We start from the raw sequence: 23587 nt of genomic DNA on the forward strand, positions 1-23587 counted from the left end.
GTACCTTTAGGAACAGGGAGAGAACAGTGATCTAAACCCCTTCCTGTGCCATTCAAAAATGCCAGTGGAGCCAGTGGCACCCAGAACTTCTTGATGCCACACATGTGGATGCCACCTGGGAATGTAGCCACACTTGCAGACTCAGTGAGTGTGAGGAGAGAGGCATCAAATGTGTGACATGGTCTCTCCCTCAGCAGCTCCCTTTGCATTCCCCATCCTGGGCCAAGTTGCCCCATCAGTCTGACTTGTCTTTTCCTGCAGGTGCCACCTAAGAGCGTGGCTAAATGTCTTGAGGCATGAATGGGGGCAGGGCTGGATGCTTGATCTGAGCACTGTGTTCTACTCTTTCCAGGCTTCCTTGCTGTATTCCCGTGGGGGAGAAATGAAGAAGGGGTCACTGGGACTACCTTTGATCCCCCCAATACGGAAGGCAGGAAGTCTCCCTGTTGGCAGTGCTGCAGGGTCTGTGCGGAACTCTGTCCAGCTGGATTTCCAGGAGTCCCAGGAGATGAGGTAAGCCAAGGTGTCTGCTGCTCCAGGGTGCTGTTCACATCTCTCTTCTCATTTTATGCAGTGACTTTCCAAAGTGTCCCATGTATTTAGGCAGATCTATGTGCATTCAGTATTTTGCCCATCTATGAAGGGCCAGCACGATGTCAAACCCAGCACCAATGGCCCAAGAGCAGAGGTGGTGGTGGTGAAGAGGAGGCAGGGCTTCAAAGCCCTGCAGGACAGCCCCTCTGCTGGGCTTGGCTATTATTTCACCCAGAGCTTGGCCAGTTCTGTGTGACAACAGCAATTGAAAGCTTAAGGACAATTAATCAGCTTTGCATCTTGTTGTGCATCTTTATTTGTTGCCTTTCCTCTTTCATCAGTGACCATGCTAAGAAGGTTTGCCTCCTTTCATGACACACTCATTCCTTCCCTTCTCTTTCTACCTCCTCATTTGTTCCTTTGTTCTTCATTTCCTCCAGGCCAAGACCCAGCAGCAGTAGCCAAGGGAAGAGCTCTGACCATGCAGGTAGGTACAGGGCATGTCTGTCCTAAAATGACCATTGGAACCTAGACTCAGAGGTGAACATTTGGAAAACTAGGTTCAAACCCATTCTTTTGAACATTCCTTAAAATTCATTTCAATCCCTTGATGTTCTCAGTGGACTCTCCCAAAGCCCAGTCACTGGGAGTGTTCTCTGGTGGTGCAGTGAAAATTCCTGCAGGAAATTATGGCAGGTATTCCTCTCTTCCTGCTAGGATGCCACATGATTTTATCCTCTGTGAAACCATGTAAAGAATTAGTTCTTTTAGTTCTAAACACTCTGTTGGAGAGTATTTCAGAATGACCTGCCCTCTGCTATTTCCAGTAAGGAAATTTGGAATTGTCAGTATTAGCCAGGATCATAAATGTTTTGAGTCAGTTAATGTTTTATGTTGCTTTTGGTTATCTCTACAGGAAAGAAAGCATGGGAAAATCCCATGGAGCAATGAAGCAGGGCAAAATTGGCAATTTACAATTTCATGGCCAGTGTTTCTCCTGCAGATACAGACTCCTTGAATGCTGGGGACATGTAATGTGGATTGCAAAGCTTCTTCTAACAAATTAAGTGCCATGGTTCATGAGCTGGCACTTCATTTGTTGTGAGGAGAAGTAAAAGAAACCAACCAAACCCAACCCAGAACTGAGCGGGAGTTAGAGAAACAAAGGCCATGACAAGCAGCTTTGGAAAACAATTACTTCCTAGGTGTAATTGCCAAATTCTGGCGACCATGTGGATTGCCAACAGTTTAGAAGGAAAGGGATGTGAATGTAGTAGATTTGGCAAGGAGCAGCACATAAGCAAAGTTGTAGAAGCTTTCTTTGCTGGCTCACCAGCTCCATGCAGTCCAGAGGAATTGTAGTGATCCTAGTTTCATGAAAAATAAAAAGAGAGTTATCGCCTGATTAATTAAAAATCCCCTTGGGTACCCCATCAAGCCTTGGATGGATTGATTGTAAAGGTGGGAGTTCACCCAACACCCTTCTTCACCTGAGAGCATGGCTCAGCCTCACACAGAGGTGAGGGAGAGTAGGGCTCTCTCTGGTGGGAGGAAGGCTCTTGTGGCAGCCCAGAGAGCCTGTGCACATTGCCAGGGAACAGCTGTGCCCTGCATGTGCCCCTGCAATCAGCTGTGCTCTGCCAGTGCCCCTGGAGCTGCTCAGCTGTGGGGCAGGGAGAGGAGCAGGAGGCTGCATGTGCAGCTGAGCCATTCCTGGAAAGCACAGGGCTCTGGGCTCCCTGCTGTCCCAGGACAGCCCAGAGGCCAGGCTGTTCCTGTGGCAGCCCTGTGGAAGCGGGTCAGGGTTTTCCCCGGGCCTGCTTCAAAGGGCTGCCAGCAGCAGCATGCTTCCCTGTGCAGCTCTTTAGAAGATTCCAGGAAATGTGTGCCATGGAGCTTCAGATCCTTTCGATTTACATTGTGGCCTCTGTTATATTTTGTGTCTTCACATTGCAGCCCCAACTGGCTACACTATTGCCAAGAACCTTCCCCAGACACATCTGATGTCACTCCTTCCCTCCAAGCCCTTGCCACCCATCCCCGAGAGCTCTTCTTCCATCAAACCAAGCAAGATATATAATGAAGAAAAAGACAAAAGCCAAATTTGCACTGCCTACAATGATATCAGAAGAAAGAGCCTGGAGCTGAGCTCAGATGGAATAAGGTGTAAGGTAAGAATGCCAAGATAAGTCTTGTATGGTAGAATTTCTGTTAAAGTGCTGTAGGCAGAACTTGGAGACCTCTTCCTGTGGTGTGAGCCCAGGGAAGCTGCTGAGTCAAGGAAGATCTCAGCTGGACACTGCACTTCAGGCTGCCTTTGCAGTGGGTGTGAAGTGCAGGCTTCGTGTCCTCAGCATGTGTCAGTAACAGGAGAGGTCTTGGAATGGCTTCTGGGCTGTGTCGTGGTTCCTCCTCTGTGTTATGGTGGAGAAAACACCAACTAGCAGTCAGAGCCGCTAAAATTGTCCACTCTGGAAGATAAATCCTTCTCCATTTAGTATCCTACATGTATCTGTGAACCATCTTTATGTCTCAGAACATCTTGATGTCACACATCTGCATGCCACCTTTAAATGTAGCCACACTTGCAGAGGAAGGAGTGTGAGGAGAGAGGTGTCAAATGTGTGACGTGGTCTCTCCCTCAGCAGTTCCCTTTGCATTTCCCATCCTGGGCCAAGCTGCTCCATGAGTTTGACTGTTGTTTCCTGCCGTGTGCCAGTTGAAAACATACCTAAATGTCTTGGGCCATGAATCAGGCCAAGGCTGGATGCTTGATCTGAGCACTGTGTTCTATTCTTTCCAGGCTTCCATGGTGAATTCCACTGAAGGGGATTTGAAGAAGAGGTCACTGGGACCACCTTTGATCCCCCCAATACGCAAGGCAGAAAATCTCCCTGTTGGCAGTGCTGCAGGGTCAGTGCGAAGCCCTCTCCAGCTGGTTTTCCAGGAGTCCCAGGAGATGAGGTAAGCCAAGGTGTCTGCTGCTCCAGGGTGCTGTTCACATCTCTCTTCTCATTTTATGCAGTGACTTTCCAAAGTGTCCCATGTATTTAGGCAGATCTATGTGCATTCACTATTTTGCCCATCTATGAAGGGCCAGCACAATGTCAAACCCAACACTGACGGCCCCAGAGGAGAGGTGGAGGTGGGGAAGAGGAGTCAGGGCTTGGCTATTATTTCACCCAGAGCTTAGCCAGCTCTGAGTGACAACAGCAACTGAAAGCTTAAGGACAATTAATCAGCTTTCCATCTTGCTGTGCATCTTTATGTGTTGCATTTCCTCCTTCATCAGTGACCATGCTAAGAAGGTTTGCCTCCTTTCATGATACACTCGTTCCTTCCCTTCTCTTTCTATCTCCTCATTTGTTCCTTTGTCCTCCATTTCCTCCAGGCCAAGACCCAGCAGCAGTAGCCAAGGGAAGAGCTCTGACCATGCAGGTAGGTACAGGGCATGTCTGTCCTAAAATGACTATTGGAACCTAGACTCAGAGGTGAACATTTGGAAAACTAGATTCAAACCAATTCTTTTGAACATTCCTTAAAAGTCATTTCAATTCCTTGATTGGCTCAGTGGACTCTCCCAAAGCCCAGTCACTGGGAGTGTTCTCTGGTGGTACAGTGAAAATTCCTCCAGTATGAAGTGTTGAATGGCAGGAGATGGAATGGTACTTTGGGGCCCAGGAAATGCAGTGCAGGAAAAGGAAACATTCCTCTCCATGCTTCACATGGCTTTCATCTCCCTGCAAGCTTTTGAGAGTCAAAATTAGTAGAGCAAAGGAAGGCATTTAGCATGAAATGACAAATGTTCCCACTCCTTCCTCCTGCCTTTGAAGCAGAATACCATTCCCTGGGGCAGTTTCTGAGCTGAACTCTTTGAGGAGTGAAGGAGGTTCATGGGCATTGCCTGGTTTTGCACTGGCAGAAATAGGGAAACCTCCTAGAACAGAAAGTCCTTTGGAAATCTCTTCCCCAGCTCTCTCTGCCTGTGTCAGAGTGGCAGGCTGAGGCTGGGGGAGGAGATGCCTTCTGCCTTGTCCTCCCTCCCTGCCTTGCCTGATCCCTGACAAGTGGAATTGTGCCAGACAAAATGCCATCTCTGGTGCATCTGGGTCAGCCAATGCTTTCAAGTTGGAAGCTTCCATCACACTCTAGGCATATGTACCTTGCTGCTCTCCATCCCAATCTCTGTGTTTTATGGAAGCTCTGCAGTCTGCAACCTGACTTGCCTGTTGCCCACAATTATGTTTTTGGGGGCTTGAAGTTTGCCAGAGATTTACATGAACCTTTGCTTCCATTACCAGGCCTTCCACTGAGCCAGGCCAAGGAGATGGATCATCCCACCAGTCCTGTTTTAATGAGTGACAGTGACCTGAGGGACAGCTCTGGAAAGGTAAGGGGTAAGCACAGGGATGAGCAGACTTCATTTCCAGTGGCTGTTTAGTGCTTGGCCAAAAATGTCACTGGAAATTATCATCTTCCACCCCTTGGGAGATGGGGATGGAGATTATCTTGGGAATCTATTGGACAGCTACAGAGCAATTGCTTGGCTATTTCCAGTGGTGCCAGAAAGGGTCACTGGTTTGGAGATGGTGCTAAGGTCATGCCAGAAGCATTCTTTATGTGCAAAAGCTCTTTTAGAGAAGTTCTGAATGGCAGAGAACCATCAGTGAACGTGGGCAAAGTGCATCCTCAGAAGCAGAGAAGCAAAGGTTCTAATGTTGAGTGTAAGCAAGGCTGCAAAATTAAATGGGAGAGTTTGACTTTTCCAGGATACCTTTGGCTGCATCTCACAGCCTTCTCCTTCTCAAGTTTTCTGCTCATTAACATCAGTGTTTCTGCAACTTGTTTTCATATGACTCCTCCTTTTGGTCTCGTGGTCTCAGAGCCCAAATCCTTCAGATCCCTTCAGAGCTGAATCCTTGCGAAGGCAGGAAGTGAGAAACAGCTGCAATTCCTGGCCATGAGTGTTAAGCAGCAGCTCATTACCCCTCCTTGCTGGGTATTGCACACAGTGTTTATTCTCCTGCCATGGCCTGTGGGAACTGAACTGCCTGCTCACTGGCCATGTGAGCTCTTCATCTGTCTTGGGGCACTCCTATGACTTTCATGCCTCAAGCAGGCCTTCCTGACAGAGGTTGCAGTGGCAGCAGTAGAAGGTTATGGCACTGAAGTGTTTCACCTCACTGTGTGTAATAGCCAGGGTGAGGATGGGAGACCTTCCTCTGAAACTATTGGAATATCTGTGGAGCTGCACTGAAGCCTGTAGCACTCTGTGGACTCTGTGCTCCTGATGAGATGTTGTGTTTAGTTTGTGTGTCTGTGCTTACAGTCTGTGCTGTATTTCCATTGCACCTAGATCCGTCCTGCATTGTGCAAGTTGGCTCAAAAGAACTTGGAGCGGAAGAAAATGGAGCTTCTGGAGAAAGAGTTGGAGAGAAGGAGACAAAATCAAGCATCCTTGCAGCTTCCTCTTAAGCCAGTTGAGCCTGGGGATGCAGCTGGAGCAAGTAAGTGTTGGCTACACTTGTGGTCCTTTCTGACCACTTGCTTGCCCTTTGCACAGTGTTGCAATCAGGCTGGGATGCTGTTTGGCTTGCATTGGGGCGGAAGCTTGCATAGGATTTATTTCTGTTTGCCAAAGAAAAATACAGATGCATGAAGTGTCTTGCCCATAGCCTCACTGAGTCAGTACCAGAATATCAGCTTCCCACCTTCACCTCTGCAGTCTTTCAGAGTAGAAAATTCTGTCTTGCAAAGTACACTGGGGCTTCAGACTCTCCTGGAGAGCAGCCTCCAGGGAAGGCAAGTCCAAAAGAATGCTTTTCAACCAGGCTGCAGCCTGGAAGAAACAAAGTCCAGCTCCTTCTGATTAAAACACCAGAGCTCCTCCTCCTGCCGCTCCCTGCTGAGGAGCTGGCACTGCTGAGCTGTGCTGAAGCCCCATCCATTGCTTCTGTTGTAGCCCCAGGAGCAAGCAGCGTTCCCGACTGAATCCCGGCCCAGGGGCTCTGACTGCAGGGCTGGGAGCGCTGCCCCGAGGGCGGCAGCAGGGCCCTAAGGAGGCAGCACTCAGCCCGAGAGCATCATGCAAGGTTATCTGCACTTTCTTTTGGGAACTTCCCCTGACAGCCTCTGCAACAGGACAACAAAAGCAAAGCAATACTGGCTCTTCCTTGTTTCTTAGGGCAAGCATCACTGCAATTTGCTATTAAGCTAGAAGAGGGTAGATTTAGATTATATATGAGGGAGAATTTGTTTTTAAATTAAAGGGGATGAAAAGCTGGAAGGGTTTGCCCAGAGAAGCTGTTGTTGGTTCATCCTTGAAGGTGTTCAAGGCCACTTTACATGGGGCTCTGATCTAGATGAAGATGTCCCTGTACATAGGAGTTGGTCTAGATGGTGCTTAAAGGTGCCTTCCAACCCAAACTCTTCTAATATTCTGTGATTCTGTGATCACTGTCCCATGTTAGTGTGCCATTGTTATACTTGAAGTTCTTTGGGATAACAGAGATGTTACCCACCTCCAGCGAGTTTCCTTGGACTTTCGACTGTCACCCTGCCCAGCACCCTCCACTTACAAGCTCCTCTTTGGTCCCTGCAGGCTTTAGGCTACCACCTGTCGATGGCACAGCTGCTAGTGGGCAGAGAAAACAGCCTGGTAGCGACTTGAAGAAGCAGGTTGTGAAGGACAACGTGCCCTTACTGCCCAGTACGTCCACCATCCATGGGGATGGCAGCTTCCCACGCAACTCCACAGGTAAGCCTGCTCCCTGGCAGCTTTTTCCCTGCACGGGTTTTTCCTTGCACAAGGAGCACAAACTGCCTCCTGCCTCAGGCAGAACAGCTGGCACCTCGGGTCCATAGCCTGTCCTGAGATTGAACATCAAATCTACTTTGGAGTTACTCCAGCTTGGTAGTACTGTAGCAGTTGGTTCTAGAAATCCATTGGAAAGTTGAGCTGAATGAAATCGGGGTAAAGGCCTAAGCTCTGCCTTTTGCCCATCTGGATAACTGGTGCCAGGAGGCTGCTGTGACTGCAGGGATGAGCTGCAGGGCAGCCTGCCAGGGTGTGTTCACCGTGCACCTACGAGAACCACCAGGATCAGTTGTGCACTCACCATCTGGGCCCTCTGCCTGTGCTGCTGTCCGGCTCTGCATGCAGCTTTTTATCAAGAGAGTGCGTCTGCCAACAATTTGCATCGGTGTTCGCATTCTTTTTTCCCCAGTTTGCATTTGGAAGGCTTTTTTATCAACCATCTAGACTGGAAATTGCAAGAGAAAGCTTAGGCAGTGCACAGTATGCAAACACATCCATTTGGTGACAAATAAATTTCACCTCAGCATCTTTGAAATACAGCAAGTGTGTACCTCTGAAAGAGTAAAGGTTCATGATGCTTGGAAAGAAGCAAATCCATAAATTACTCCCTTCCCAATAGCAGGCTAAATGTATGTACACTCAGCTGGCTGCTGTCTAGGATATTTGAGGTCAGTGGAGGCAGAGGCACTGTCAGGTGGGAAGGGTCAGGTGTGGCTGTTCCCTGGCAGCTGCTCCGTGGGGATTGAGCCGGGCCCAGCAGGGCTGGGCTGTTCAGCCTTGGCTCGGTGCTGTGGCCAGGCAGCTGCAGGTTTCTCCTCAGGGAGTTGCAGAGTGCCCCATCCCCAGGGCTGGGGGAAATCAGGGCGCTGAGACAAGAGAGGCACCTGAGGGGCTCCCTCCTGGCTGGCCAGCCCTGCTGCCGGCCCTGTCTGGCAGGGAGCGGGAGCTCTGCGGCCGCAGGAACCTGCCGCTGGCTGTGGCCCCTGTGGCACTGGGGAGCTGGCGCTGCGGGGCCATGGTCAGGTTCAGCCTGGAGCTGTGCCCAGCCGGGGAGGCTGGGGGAAAGCAAGGAGCCCAAGGCGCCAGGCAGCAGGGAAGCCTCTGCCCCAGTGCCCGTGTGTGCCCAGGGAGCCCTGGCTGGGAGATGGGCTGCAGGCCGCTCCATGGCGGGGTGCCCTGCCCGGGGCTGCAGCGCCCATGGCCAACCCTGTCCTTACAGTGACCTCGCAGACGGCCGCTGGTGCCCAGCGCCGAGAGCAGCCGCGCCGTGGGACTGGGCAGAAGGACACGGCCTCTGCAGACCCACAGCAGTCCTTGCAGGAGGCACTGTCCTCGCTCGGCAGCGACGACTGGTAAGAAAGGCCCCGTTCACGCTGCGTCCCTCTTAGCATTAAGGTTGGTTAGAAGTGAGTCTTGCTGCTGCCTCTGAGCCCCGAGAGCCCAGAGGGCCGAAGGGCACTGGTGAAACCACTGCAGAGCACTGAGAGGATCAAGATTTGAGAGCAGCCTTTTCTCAGCCTTGCTCTGCAGCAGTGCTCCAGCTGCAGCAGGTCCGTGCTGCTTCCTCGCTTTGCCTGCTGCTCCACGGGGCTGCAAAGGAAATCTTGAGGGGAGAGAGAAGGCCCTGGAACGACATGATTTGCTGGCTGAAGGGAGAAGCAGGATGGCAGCAGTTTGGAGTGCAGGTTTGGGTGCCTTGGGCCACTAGGCCAGTGGGACTGAGTAAGATTCCTCTCTGCTCCCACTGCTGCCAGCAATGGCAGGTGACAGGGTCTCCCTGTGACCTCCTGCATGGCAGTCCCAGAAGCAGCTTCAGGGAGTTCCTCTTTCTGAGAAACCGACTGAGTTGTGCTTTCAAGTCCCTCAGTCTGTCATTACTTCTGAAGAGCTCATGGCAGAAGAGAAGGAAAAAGAAAGAAAATCCTCTAGGAGCCTTGCATTTTTGGAATTCAACTTTTCCTTCTCACTGCTTCATATGGGCCTGAGATGTTTTGTCAATACTCACAATGTGTCCCAACATTTTACACAGACAGAAGGAGGCCCAGAGGTGATAACTCTACAAATGCCAGGTGATACTGGTTCTCTTTGTGATGTCTGGGTTAGCATCCACTCTCTGCTGGATGCTTCATTCACACAGGGGGATAAGGCCTCCATTCCCACTGGGATAAGCATGAAAAATCTGCCTCCTTGTGCAGTCGCCTTTGCTTTGCCTTTTCTCTTCTGCTTCCTCTTCCCCTTTCTCTTTGGTGCCCTGTGAGGTGCAGAGAGCTCCTGCAGGTGTGGGGGTCTGGAGGACACCCAGGGGTGCCCGTGGGATCGGTCACCAGCCCTGTGCTGCAGCCCTCAGACCTTCCTGTAGCTGAGAGCCTGCGCAAAGCAAGTGCTGAGAGATAGAGTTGTTTGCACCTCTTAAATAACATGTTGCTGTTGTGGGGGTTGTTTTAGGTAGGAGTGTTTTGGGAAAAGCCAGGGTTTCAACAGTTCTTGCCCAGGGGTGGAACCGTTCTGGGACACTCTGATGCTTTTTGGGGGAAAGTGTGCAGTGCAGTGGAGTAGGTGACACACAGGCCGAGACTATAGAGTGGAAACTTGGCTCCAGAGTGGCAGCGCAGACTCTCCCTGCTGAACTGCCTGCTGGGGCTGACAAAGAAGGAAAATGTCCCAGGAACAGCCCCATGGGACTGTGTCTCAGGGACAGGTACAGGGACGTGACAAGAAACAGCAGCATGGCCTGGCCTCACAACTTCTAGGAAGTAGTGACAGAGAGACTTGGTGTGCCAGAGGTTTTCAGAAAGGCCACAAATGAAGACTCTGACACCCCCCTGTTTGCCTCTTGGAGTTTTGTATGCTTTTGACAGCCACAGCATCCTGAGTCTATGATTTCATTAACTACGCTATGAAAAGCACCTCCCATGGTTTGACTGAGCTGCCAGCCTGGTCATTTCAGAGGGTGCTGCCTAGCTCTTGGCTAGAGAAAAATCCATCTTTTTGGTACTTGCCTTTCAGGGAGATGAAGGAGAAGGGACTCTGCATCATCAAACAGCTGGCTGAGTCCCATTCAGAAGTCCTGCTTTGTCGACTTCGTGAGATTTGCTTGGCAGTTACCAGCGAGGTGAGAACATTGTTCTGAATTGTCCCCCACACTTCATACACAGTGTGTAGAGTAGCTGTGTGCTCGCTCATCTCCATGTGTGCTCAGGGTGTGCCTTCTCTGCCCAAGCTGTAATTCAACACTGCAAATTAGTCTGTAGACCTGAGCCTGTGTTTTGTGTTTCCTGTCTGAGTGCTTCAACTACAGCTGTTGCTTTTTTGAACAGGAGCACCTGAGTCTTTTATCTTTATGACTTGTGCCTTTATGGTTTGAAAGCAGCCCTTGCGTTAATTGCTTCTTTTTCAAACAAAAGGCCCTAAAATCAAAGCAGTTGCTATTACAGAAGGGTCAAGTAGCACACTTTAGTGAAATATATTTTTTAGGCCTGTAGTAAGCAGGTCTGAGGGCAGAAATTGGTGCCAGAGGAGGTACCTTTCTGTGCTTGGGCTCTTCTGCTCTTACTGTGCTTTTTTGCTCCTCTGGACACAGTGGGAGGTGTTGTGATTTCCCGGGAGTTTTGTCTAAGGCAACTGGTTTTCTTTTCAAGGTGATTCTTATGTTTCCCCTCATGACTTCCCCAGGTGACCAGCCTGCGGTCAAAGCTGTCTTGCTCTGCAATCGTCACTCTGGGAGAGCTGTTTGCACTCTTGAGGAAGGACATGGATTCCGAGGTGGATGAGGTTGCTCCGGTCCTTCTCCACATGGTGTGGAACTCCCCAGAGTTTGTTCAGAAGGCAGCCTGTCAGGCCCTGGCCATCATGGTAGAGAAGGTGACTCCTGCACGAGCAATGACTGTTCTCATGGACAAGGGAGCCAAGTAGGTTCTTCTTCTTTGAGTGATATTCTTCACCTTCTCCTGTGTGGGTGGGGGAAGGGGTGAGAGAGAGAGAATGGGAATGGTCGCAGGGAAGGGTCCTGTATCCTGGGTCTTCTGTGAACTCAGGGACTTGATTCTCTTTCAACCTCATTTCTTTCCTCTTGTCACCTATTTCTGCCCTGCTGCAGCCTCTTAGTTCTCAGAATCACAGATCTGTAGAATAGGGGCAGTTGGAAGGGGCCCATCAGGACCATTGAGTCCAGCTCCTGGCCTTGCACAGAAGGGCCCAAGGCTCACACCAAGTGCCTGAGATTGTTGTCCAAATGCTTCTTGGACTCTGTCAGGCTTGATGCTGTGACCACTGCCCTGGGGAGCCTGTTCCAGTGCCCAACCACCCTCTGGGTGAAAAACCTTTTCCTAATATCCAGTCTAAAGTTCCTCTGACTCAGCTTCCTGCTGCTTCCTGGAGTTCTCCCAGTCTGTCAGCTTTTCCTAGACCTGGTGACCACTGGGGAAATGAAAGTGCCTGCAAAGGCCAAGGAGAAAGCCTTGTGCTTTTTTGGGAAGAGGGAAAACATTTGCAATTACCGCTGTGAGCGCTGTTGGGTATTTTGCAGTGCTGGGAAAAACCACGTATCCTCATGATTCAATTAACGTGAGAAATACGGAGGGTACTTGCTGGGGCGTGCAGCACATGGGGCAGAATGTGCTGGGTGTGGCACTGCCTGCACAGCAGGTGCAGCTCCTGCCAAAAGGAGGCTTGTATGACTGTCCTGGCCTGAGAGCTCTACTTTCCATTCAAACTGATATTTCAGCTTAGCCTTGAGATGATGAATCACTTGACAGGCACCTTCACAGGCTGAGTGCAACGGGACAGCTGAAGAAAATGCTGCCTTAAGTGTTGGTGCTGGGCCTGACAGTTCCCAAGAGACAGTCTCTAGATCAGGACAACCTGGCCAAAATGCCTGCCACCCTTTCCTCAGCTTTGGAATAGGGTCAAAACACTCAGATGTATCCCTTGCCAATCTTTATAAAAGACAGAGGCTGCATTGCTGGATATCGGCAACTTCCCGCCCCACAGCGTGTTTTCCCTGCTAACGTTGTGTTTATCTGAGGACAGAACCTTCTACAGGTGTCTGAAGTTGCAGGGAGAGCCCAGGCCTCCTTCCCCCAGCAAGGACAGGGAGCAGGCTCTGGCCAAGGCCTGTGCTGCTCTTGTTCCTTCTCCCTGTGCCCAGGGTTTGCTCTCTTCTTCCCAGGAGCCGCTACGTCCAGGTGCGGAAGTGCGCGGCCGAGCTCCTCCTGTCCTTGGTGCAGAGAATTGGAGTCACGAAGCTGGCAGGCACACCCAGGGCTGAGACACTGGCACACGTGGCAGGGACACTTGCTCAGGACTGTCACCAGGACACAAGGTAATGATCTTCATTTCACCTCCCAAAACGGGAACATGGTTTTGTGTCTGGCTATAAAGGGTAAAACTACAAAGGAGTGGAAACTAAAGGTTACATTAAGTTACCTCACAGTGTGGATAAGGGTCACAGAATCATGGAATATGCTGAGTTTGAAAGGACCCATCGGGGTCATCAAGTCCAGCTCCTGGTTGTGTGCAGGACACCCCAAGAGTTACTCCATGTGCCTGAGAGTATTGTCCAAACACTTCTTGATCTCTGTCAGCCTTGGTGCTGTGACCACTGCTCTGGATGGCCTGGGGAAATGACTGTAGTGGGTAACCTGAGCTTGGCCACCAAGAAAGAGCATTGCCAACTTCCTGTGACTTGAAGGATTCTTTACTGAGATCAAAAGAGCTCTGATTAGCCAGTCAAAAAGTTTTGACTGGCCTTAGGTGCACACGATAAAGGCAAAGTGTTGGCTTCATCACTGAAGGATCCTAAACATCTATTTCACATTAACCTAAGACTTCCCTAGAAATATTTCAGAGGTCTTTAGCCTATGTATTCAGTCTTTCTAAACTACTTCTGCAGGTTTGTAGAATGCTGTTATCTGTGGCTCAGTGACCTCCAAATTTCTTCTTGAAGAAATCTGTCATTTCCTAGTGGCAAAACCAACCCAAACCACCAAAATCCCCTTACTTTGATGATGAAATTCCCATTAATAGCTGCCAGGGACACCAGAGCAACTATCTGCCCATGCCCCTGATTATTCTATATAGTATAGAATAATCCAAAGCAAGCATGAGGTGTTTTGTTCCGGCTTCCCTGCCAGTGAAAGAAAGGCAAATTATTGTGCAATGGCAGCAGGACATTGCTAATAGGCTCTGACAACAAAGCAGATGTGTTTTGCCTGTTCCCTGGGATCCTTTGATCCCACAGAAGCACACCCACAGTTTCAGAGTGAAATGGTATTTTTTTGTGGCCCCACATTCTCCTCTTGTCCCTTGTGTTCAGCTGACAACACTGTGCAGTGTCCAGTGAAGCAAATGTCCCTCTTTGCTGAGTAGGTAATGCCTTCTCTTGCAAGGATTGCACCTGATCAGTTTAAGGTATCAGCTGCTTCTGTTAACACTCTTCCTTTGTTCACTTTTCATTTCCTGTCTTCCTTCCTTCCTTAGGCATTATGGACAGGAGATGGTGAAGATGCTGCTGAATAATCCAAAATTTAAGAAGTTTTTGGAACAATCTCTTTCCACCCATGACCTGGAAGATATCCTGGCAAGAATTAAGAAGAAAGTAAGTGCTTGGCAGAAGCAGTGTCTCCTTTGTGCAAGTATTGCCACTGCTAATATGAGATCAAACATACTCGATGTGTCTTTACCTCATTCCTCTTCTGCTGCATCATTTTGCTCCTGGAATGAGCTGTTAATCCCCAGCCTGTTCATCTGCAGACCACAGAGGAACTGATATTATTTGGGAAAAAGTGGGGCTTTGAATTCTTTGAATATCACAAAGTGGAAAGGGAAAGAGGAGAAAATGGGTTTACATCCAAGGGCAAGGCCCCACGGGCTCTCCCTACTCTGCCCCCAGTCAAGCAGTTAAGTGAGAATAGTGCTTCTGAGGATAACAGTGTCTTTGCAAAAGACACCAGAAGTAGTGGTGCCAAGGACATTTCCAAATATACAAAAGATGTCCAAGTCAAACCTAATTGCTATAATTACTGTTGGTCTTTTGGGAATATCTTCCCTGCTGTCAAGCCTTGTGGAGCTGGAAGAGGCTTGGTGAATCCATCAGCATCCAGTGGAAAATAGTTTGTTTGTTTGGGGGGGATTTTCTTCTTTTTATCTACATTATAGAAGGGAGTGTGACTTTGTGCAGGAGCAGGGAGAGTAAGTGTTGAACCAAATAGTGGGCCAACCCCCAAGGAGTCCAAATCTGCTGCTTCCATTGAGAACACTCATTGCCTACCAGTTTGCATTATTCCCATTTATGCTCAAGAATAATGAATTTAGGATTTTAGACTGCTGCTCACTGCCGTATGACAGCACCCATAACCTGCCTTGGGCTATTGTAAACAAAGAGTTGGCATCACTGAATCTCTGCTCCATTTATTTCTGTAAGTTAGGAAATGTTTCCTTAAGCCTTGGTAGCAGTGGTCCTGGTTCTAACTTGTGTTTTAATCCAGGAATTCCCTATTTTGAATTCTAAAGATTCATGGAGTTTCTTGATGTCTTTGTAGGGGATGGAAAACCAGAAGGCTGAACGCCCATCTGTGAAGAACCTGGTGAAGAAGAGGAGCGACGGCTCAAAGAAGCCCCAGGCCACATCGCCTTCTAGCAATCGGTACTTTTGTCAGATGGGAGCACTTTTGTTAGATGTGACAAAGCACATGACATGTGCTTTACATGCCTCTTCCTCAGGAAAATCTTTCTGCTGGAGATGACCAGTGCCAGAGATTCTTTCCTTTCCCTACAAATGCTCTAGGATAAAAATTGTCCACTTCTGCATTATGCTGAACACAACTTCTCTGGAAGGCTTCCACAAAAACTGGGCAACAAAAGACACCCATTGGTAACAGCTCAGACCATCCAGTGCAGTGGCAAGGGCAGTGTTGTGGAGGCTCGAAGAGGGCCAGGTTTCTGCTGCCTGACTTGGGACAAGGAAATGCAACCAGGGTGTTCTTTTTAAATCCCAGTGTAGTCTTTTGTCTTTTTGTAGATGGGTGTTTTAATGAGAAGTCCCAGTCTTGAAACAAGATGCCATTCCCCAAAGATACAGTTCTCATCCATGTGGTTTGGCCTGGCTGATTCATGGCTTTTTTACCCTCAAACAGTATGACGTTTGAGTAGTAGTAGCAGTAGTAGTAGTAAGGGAATTCCTGAGCAACTTTGGCCAACAGGTGCCTCAATGTGGACTTTTTGTCTTGATATTCCTGTCCTTCATATAGTTTACTTGATGGACAGCATGTTTGGTTTATTTCCCCCTGTGCTGCAATCAGCGTTTAAGACAGGAATTTGGTTCTTGCTGTCTCTTCATGCTAGTGGCAGAGCTGCTTGTGCCTGTTCTCCTCTGATAACAGAGGGGATTTATTTAGAGCTGTCCCGCTCAGCGGTGGCAGGAAAGTGACCACATGTCTCAGTAGCATGGCTTGCATCTGCCCATGCTCATGGAAGAGACAGGTTGATCCAGGAGAATTGTTCCCAGTGGGTTTGTTAAGCTGTGGATCTGGTCTCTAGGGAAGCAAACAAAATGTGAGCGTAGTTCTGGCATGTCTGGCTTCTGTTTTTATCTCTGTTACTGCTTTTCTGGACCCTTCAGATACGCCCCTGTTCATCTGTTCAAATGCATCTGAGCTACTTTTCCAGATTGTCATGCCTGGTGTAGAGACACTTCTCCAGAATGATGTGTTTCCTTATTATAAGACACACACCTCCCATATGAGGAGGCATTTAAACTTGGAAGTAGCGTCTATCTTTCCCCACAAAGCAATGTGAGCAGTTCGCCTTGGAAGTCATCTGAAGATAGATCAGATGCAGCTCATCCTTGGTGTTTCTGAGTGAGCAGTGTGAGAATGTTACTTGCAGATTGTCTCCTGTAATGACTGGCGTGAGGCTCACGTTGTTCTTCAGAGCCTCATGATATTCTAGCTTGAAATGACATCACTAGGAAAGCTCCTCAAGATGTTTTGGTCACAATTAACTGAAGCTATTATTACCAACAGGTCCTAATTTGGTTTTATTTTCCAGGGTGGAGTCTACCTCTGATGGACGCCTCCTACACCGTGCAAAAGCCCAGGTCACGTTACCTCCAGCTGTGGAAGAGATGAAGCCGCTCCAGAAGCTTTACCTTCTCCTGGAAGCCAAGGAGTTTCAGACACGGATGGAAGGAGTGGCACTCCTCCTAGACCTGTCCAAAACCAAACCCCAGCTCATCTCCACTAACATTGTCCAAGTATGTAGGGTATCTTCATTGTTCCATTCCATCAGCTCCTTTCCCAGGCCTGGGGAAGTAAAGTTAATTCAGTGTGTCTTGGCAGGACATCCTGGCTCTTCGGGACAGGCTGGTCCCTCTTACCCAGAGAAATTGAATTCAGGTCCAGGCTTCAGGACAAGTTTTTTCAGTCCAGCTGTATTTGTCTGGCAGCTTTCTATATTGATGCTGTTGATCAGATGATGACAGAATTTCCTGCTGGTTTAACTGCTGCTGTCTCCTACTGCCAGTTGGGTTATGTGAAGGGAATCCAGCCATTGAAAGCAATAATGGCACTTATTCTCTGGACAAAAAATGGGTTTGAGTGGGGAAGAGATGTTTCAGGCTGGGTTGGTTTCAACTAAATGTTTTTAAAGGATACTTCTGGAAACTCCATCTTGTCTGGCACAGGCACAGCTCTGGCTACTCATTTCCATCCTTGTCCCTATTCCTCTAGGTAAAGATGGTGCTCACCCTTCTTGGGGGGTGTGGGAACCCCAGCCTTGTTTTGGGGCCACATGTGGTGGTGAAATTCCTCCTCCAACCCGTGCTTCCAAAGAAAAACTCCGCAGGCTTAGCTGTTCGGTCTCAAGGCAGTTTATTGCTAGTTATCTAACAGATTATGTTCTTGGACTGCAGCTATTTGATCAGTGGCCTGGGTAGAGGCACACACACACCCTGGCATCCTCTCTATCTGCTGTCTTCTTCGTCTCTCTCTCCGCCCAGGGTTGCTGCTATCTTTTATAAGATATATTACGTATAACATGTTTACAATTATTCCCCAATACCTACTACCTACGTTGCTAAGTGTTTTTCTACTCTAAACCAATCTATGAGTGCCAACATCACCAAAAACATGGAGGTAAGGAAGAAGAAGGAAGAAGGATGGGTTCAGCCCACTTTCCTCCATCTTAGAACTTCTGACCCCCATGTACAAAGTGAAAACCCCCCTGTACATGTGCTAAAACCCCCCTGTACAATACTAAAAAATTTCCCCTCTACTTTGTGACTACTTATACTATACTATCTAACCTTTTGTGATTGCTTGTTCCACCTCCAAAGTTGGTAATTCATTCCATGGCTCAAACTCAAAATCACAGTTGTTTTTCAGCTGTCTGCCAGGGTCTAGAATGCTTCTGACCAAGGCCTGGAACCTCTAAAAATGTCTGAGAGACATTTTGAGTTCCCACAGGGGGGCTTTTTTTTTTTCTCTTTGGAAAAGGAGGAAAACAGTTAAGGACAGAGCTATCCTTTCTCCTCCCAGTAGATGCTTTTTCCCCTTCTTCCAGAAACTGGTGCCTGATAATGGGCTTTCAAGGGACTGAGCCTGCTCTAATGAGAGCTGTACAGCACATTGCATTTTAGAAGTCTACCTGTTAGTTAGAGAAATGGTCTGAGTCCTGGAAGAGTTGATCAGAGCCCTGCCCATCTCCAGACACAGGTTCTGAGACAAACAAAATAAAACCTAGATCTCCTCCAGCCATAGTTTTGGCAGAATCATAATTGCCCTCAGTACTTGAGGCAACTGTATAGAAACCCGGGCATTGTAAATATCAGCTTCCACTCTTGTAAAGCAAAGGTAGTCTTATCAGTTAATAAAGGGAATTGATTGAATGATTTATAGCTGGGGAGAAACATCATAGGAACTCTCCTGTCCCCAACTAAACCTCTTTAAAACAGATGAAAATCTTTCAACCAGCATGAGGTTGCAGAACCATTCCAGCGAGAGGCCCACAGGAAAACATTGCAATTGTGCATGCAAGGGCTGACCTGACAGAAAGGATCACTTTCACCTTTGACATTGCTGAGTGCTCATTTCCACACCCCCTCTTCAAACAAGGTCATTTTAATCAAGTTCTCATGTTATTTGTTCTCTTCACAGATTTTTGATTATTTTGACCTGAGACTATGTGACACGCATAAGAGAGTGAGGCAGAAGGCGCTGGACGTGCTGGCAGAAATCATAGGCCTCCTGGAAGATGCCCTGAGCCCCGTGATCATCCGTTTGGTGGAAGGAATAACAAAGAATCTAAACTCAAAGGATCCCGGGATTCATGCCGCAGCTGTGAGAGCGCTGGAAGGATCCATTGCTCATTTAGGTGAGGCTGAGCCCCAGCATGGACTCTCCTCAACTGCGTCTCTGTCTCTGCGACACAAGAGAACGCTGAGTGCCTTGACAGCTGCTGTTGTCTGTGGAAGGCTCTCGCAGACACCCACAGAAGCTTTGGAGGTGCAGTCCTTAGGAACCAGTCCTCCAACAGGCTTGAATGTGATCAGCAATTCCCAAAAGTCCCAGGAGCCCTTGGCTCTGTGCTGCTGATCTGAAGACAAAGTCCTGGACTACAGCTTTGCTACAATTCAGAGGCAAAGTTTGCTTGGGCCCCATCTGACTTCCCAAATGAACAGCTTTGCTGTTGGCATGAAGGGACACCAGCCCATCAGAGCTTCTGCAGAGCAGCCACCTGGAAGGCTCTACATGATAGGCATTAGCTGCCTATTTTCCACCTTTCTTCTTTGTCTTCTTTTTTCAAAGGGGAACTTAGGATTCACCAAGTTCATTTCCTTCGAACAAACTGGTCTAAATCCAGCTGTCAATCATGCCTTGTTCCACATGTTGTTTTGCATGGGGCAAGGTGGCTCTAGCAAACACCTACATAGACAAGGGCTGCTCTAAATTCCTTTGCCACACAGATTGTTGTCAGCTCTGAAAATGCCTGAAAAATTGAGTGGTGAGGAGGCAGGTCTTCAAGGGGTGTTTCCACCTTCTCCACCTCAGCTGCTCTGTGAATTCATGAACTGCCTGACTCAGTGCCTTTCTGTGTCCCAAGGATGGAGTTCTTCCTTTTTACTGTGGGATGCAAAACCTTTTCAGTGCTTACATGAAACTGAACTCTTGAGGTGCCTGATGTGAAATGTGTTAACTTAGCTCCTGGTACAGAAGACAACTTTGGATTTTCAAATGTGAAAGGAGAGCTTTTCTTTTGGAACTTTTAACCCTGCCAAGTAGGCTGGCAGGAAAGAAGAAAAGGATTCAAAAATCAGCAGAATATGACTTTCTTTTATAAAATGGGATTGCCCCTGCCCTTTCCCTCCCCACTGTCCTTTCTGCTATGACCTCAGAAGAGTAAGCAGAAACGTGTGTTTCACTTGTAGATAAAGTATCACTGATGAAAGAGCTCAGCAACCAATGGAGCCAACTGAATGGCGAAGCTCTGCTGGCTGTCACGGAGTGTATCACAGGTATGGCCTCCCCTTCTAAGCCAAGAGGTCCTCTAGGGGATTATTTACAGGGAATGCCTGGGAATGGACAGTAGAGTAGCTCCGCCACAGCAGGAGGTGCTGAGCTTGTCCCTCCTGCCCAATACCCAGGGCAGGTGTCTCTGGCAGGTTTCCCTGGCTGCTGCAGAGCTGTGCAGCATCTGAGATGGGGGCGGCGCTGGGCCTGGGGGCTGAGCTCTCACGGGGACATCTCAGAACCCACCTCCAGGATAGGAAGGGGCTAAAAATAGCCCAGCTGGCTCCTCTCTTGGAGCCTCAGGGACATCTGTGAGCCTTTAGGAAAAATGGTGAAAAATGCTGTTTCAGGGGATCAGTTTGTTTTGTTCTCACAGAATTCTTGTTTTGCTCTTGGAAAGTTTTGAGGCTGAAGCATGCGGAGCCTTGGGGTCACAGCTTAGGTCAAAACTCACCACACAGAGTGTATCTCACTCTATCAGATACTCTGTTAGAGTCTATCACACTTATCCTTGCATGGATTTAGTGCAAGGCAGCCTTTGGGGGCAGAGGGGCAGAAGCAGAGTGCTGAGGCTGCCTGCCTGTGCTGTGAAAATGGCACTGCACTGAGCATTTCAGGCTGTGCAAACAGCCTCTTCCTGTGTCAGCACTGTCCACAATGCTACAAATGCAGCTGAGAATTGATTCCTCAGAGGAGCTTGCTGTGTCAGCAGTAGCCAAGGATTGGAAAAATGACAATCTCAACATACAGTAGAGAAGACGACTGATAGCCTTGCTTTAACTGGGGCTAATGGCACTGCTAATTATGCCAGCATCTTTAAATAGAAGGTTTCATAGTCTTTGTGTCTTCCTTATGAATCTGAACAGGGCATGTTCAGCGATTGGGAATGTCAAAGGCTCTTTCAAACCACCATCAAAGAGCATTTGAATCAAGTAGATCCCCAGGAACAGGGAATATAGTTTTGCAGTTATTTTGATCTCTTTTTCAAATAAAGGAATGAACAAAAATGAGGACTACTTTAGAAAGTGCAAATGTCCTCACTCAGGTTTAGTGGGAACAGATAGCTCTTTCTGAAGTTCTGTCGTGACCAATGACTTTATTTGCATTTCAACTCAAATGAAGTCTCATTTTGAAATGTGGACCATTACCCGTTTCCTGCTTAGCAGGATTGGTTTTGGGTACTTTCAGGAGCTGTTTCAGTGTTGATGACTGCTGGTGGATTAACAGCATAGAGAAAATGAAGTCTCTTCCACCACAGAATAATAAGTAGCTACTAGATAACTTTTTGTCTGATCAGAAAATAAGACTGGTCTCCCTAGCATTTCAGGTTTTAACCCCTCAGTCAAATCTGCCATGCAAGGAGCCTGTTGTTAGCAAATTTTTGTCTGTTTTTGATATAGTTCAGTCCAGAAAATGAGCAGAGAGCAGATTTCAGAGACAATGTGAGAAAACACTTGCCTTCTGATTACATTTCAGTCCCCTGTGTAGCATTTTTCTTTCTCTATGCCCCTATTTCAGTGCACATTGTAAGAAAAAATGCCACTAACATTTGGAGGGGAACTGCCATTAAAACATGAAGATGCTCAAATTCCATGGCAGTGGGGTCTGGGTAATTCCCTAAGACATGCTGAGGTTTGAAACAGCTCCGTGTTGAAAGGCACAAAAGCATTCTGCCAAAGACACCGGCTAGTCACCGATGTTTCTAAGGCAGCTGTCAAGCAGCTGCCATCTCTGGTGGGCTGGGGCTTTGAAGTGTGTTCTAATACTGCCCTTTGCTGTGTGCCACTGAGCAAAGGGGAGTCAGATAAGACTTCTGGCACTTTACATGGAAGTTACAAAATGGAATCACCCCCTTTATTAGAAATCACTCAACTGCCTCCTTACAGTGCATTTCCAAATCTTCAGTGTGGGTTTAGACAACTTCTAAATGGAAATAAAAGGCAATTTGATATTTCATTCATTGTTCATGCAGAAACAAATTGTGAAATAATTTAGTAAAAGTACAAAGTCTGCCACAGGGACAAGGCTCTGTTTGGAGAAATTAGTCCTGAGGTATTGGTGGTTCAGTTTCAAGGATGATCAGCGGCTTTGCCCGTTTCTGGATCATGGGGCTCTGTGTGCTATTTTGCTGATGTTAGCCAGAAAGGCTTCCAAGAAGCAAAGGCAGAGGTAGACCCTTGTTTGCATGGAGGCTGGTGGGTAAGAAGCTGTGCCTCTCTCCCGGCAGTGCTTGTGGAGTGGGTTTATGCCAGGAGCCCTGAAGTCGTCGAGCGCTACGCCCTGCCCGTGCTCTGGTCCTTCCTGGAGAACAAGGCGCTGCCTGTCCGAAGCGCCAGCATCCGCACGGTGGCCACCAGGCTTGCCTTGGCCCTCTACGAGGTGATGGGCACCAAGCTGAAGAAGTGTGCAGCCAGCAAGCCTCCACGCGTGCAGGAAAACCTCTCTGACATTTTGGGCTGGTGAAGGTCTCATGTTCTCCGGAAAGATGACAAAGTTCTGACTTGGACACCTCCGGATGTGACTTTATTTACGTCTGCCAAAAATGACAAAACACTAAGGAAGGGTGTGCATCTACCCCCGCTCTCTCCATCGCCCTTCATCGTCATGAAATGGGAGCCCTGAAGCAACTCCAAACAATGAGGACAATGTGAAGACTGAGCATGGCTCAGCCTCACAAAAAGGTGAGGGGGGAGCTGGGCCGCTCTCTGGTGGGAGGAAGGCTCTTGTGGCAGCCCAGAGAGCCTGTGCACATTGCCAGGGAACAGCTGTGCCCTGCATGTGCCCCTGCAATCAGCTGTGCTCTGCAAGTGCTCAGCTGTGGGGCAGGGAGAGGAGCAGGAGGCTGCATGTGCAGCTGAGCCATTCCTGGAAAGCACAGGGCTCTGGGCTCCCTGCTGTCCCAGGGCAGCCCAGAGGCCAGGCTGTTCCTGTGGCAGCCCTGTGGAAGCGGGTCAGGGTTTTCCCCGGGCCTGCTTCAAGGGGCTGCCAGCAGCAGCATGCTTCCCTGCAGCTCCTTAGAAGATTCCAAGGAGTCTGTCCCATGAAATCTGGAGCTTTATATGCTTTAGGTTTGCACTGTGGCCTCTGTTACCCTTGGTCTCTCCACTTTGCAGATCTGACTGGTCGTAGGGATACCAAGAAGTTTTCTCTGGACACCTTCTATGTCCCCTTTACCACCAAGTCCTTGCCTGCAGTCCAGAAGAGCTCTCTTTCCTCCAAGCTCAGGAAGAAGCTACCCACCATCCAACAAATGTCTCAAGACTAGGCTTTATAGCATTTTTAGAACTATATAGAATTTTATAGAATTCTTCTGGTATAGTTAGAGATGTACTTATGTTCTTCCATAAAGTCCTTGCCTGCAGTCCGGAAGAGATTTGTTTCCTCCAGGCTCAGGAAGAAGCTTCCCAACGTCCGCAGAATGTTTCAAGAATAGGATTCATAGCATTTTTAGAACTATATAGAATTTTATTGAAATTTATAGAATTTTATAGATTTTTATAGACTTTTATAGATTTCTTTTAGTATAGTTAGAGATGTACATATGTTCTCATAGTTTTGAATAATGTGTTTTGACTTTATCTTTGAATTTTGATGACATCTTTTTAACTGGATGTGGAAAACCACAGACTGAGGTATTGTTTATTAAGATATATATATAAAGGTTAGGAAACGGACTCGTGAGAAACCACAGACGGAGGATAGGAAACGGAGTGTGAGAAAATACAGACTGCTT

At 48.3% G+C, this 23587-nt stretch overlaps 1 protein-coding gene across 1 annotated transcript; it reads left to right on the forward strand.

Annotated features, from left to right (window-relative positions):
• The first annotated feature begins 8548 nt into the window (after positions 1-8548).
• LOC146764964 (TOG array regulator of axonemal microtubules protein 2-like) lies at positions 8549-22317 on the forward strand. The gene is made up of 10 exons (XM_085563351.1): positions 8549-8703; positions 10358-10463; positions 11024-11259; positions 12519-12671; positions 13829-13946; positions 14890-14993; positions 16397-16601; positions 18502-18718; positions 19773-19859; positions 22082-22317. Exons 1-10 carry the CDS (start codon positions 8549-8551, stop codon positions 22315-22317), a joined length of 1617 nt encoding a protein of 538 aa, XP_085419477.1.
• The last annotated feature ends 1270 nt before the right edge of the window (positions 22318-23587 follow it).

This window comes from Lonchura striata, chromosome 30 (assembly GCF_050655825.1).
Source record: "Lonchura striata isolate lonStrDom1 chromosome 30, ASM5065582v1, whole genome shotgun sequence".
In the NCBI taxonomy this organism is placed as follows: domain Eukaryota; kingdom Metazoa; phylum Chordata; class Aves; order Passeriformes; family Estrildidae; genus Lonchura; species Lonchura striata.

Bases quoted from the DNA above. Each gene is read 5' to 3' on its own strand.
- LOC146764964 (XM_085563351.1), top strand. From the start codon at position 8,549: ATGGCCAACCCTGTCCTTACAGTGACCTCGCAGACGGCCGCTGGTGCC. The intron at 11,260-12,518 runs GTAGGTTCTTCT...TCTTCTTCCCAG, and splicing joins CTCATGGACAAGGGAGCCAA to GAGCCGCTACGTCCAGGTGC. The intron at 18,719-19,772 runs GTGAGGCTGAGC...TTTCACTTGTAG, and splicing joins AGGATCCATTGCTCATTTAG to ATAAAGTATCACTGATGAAA.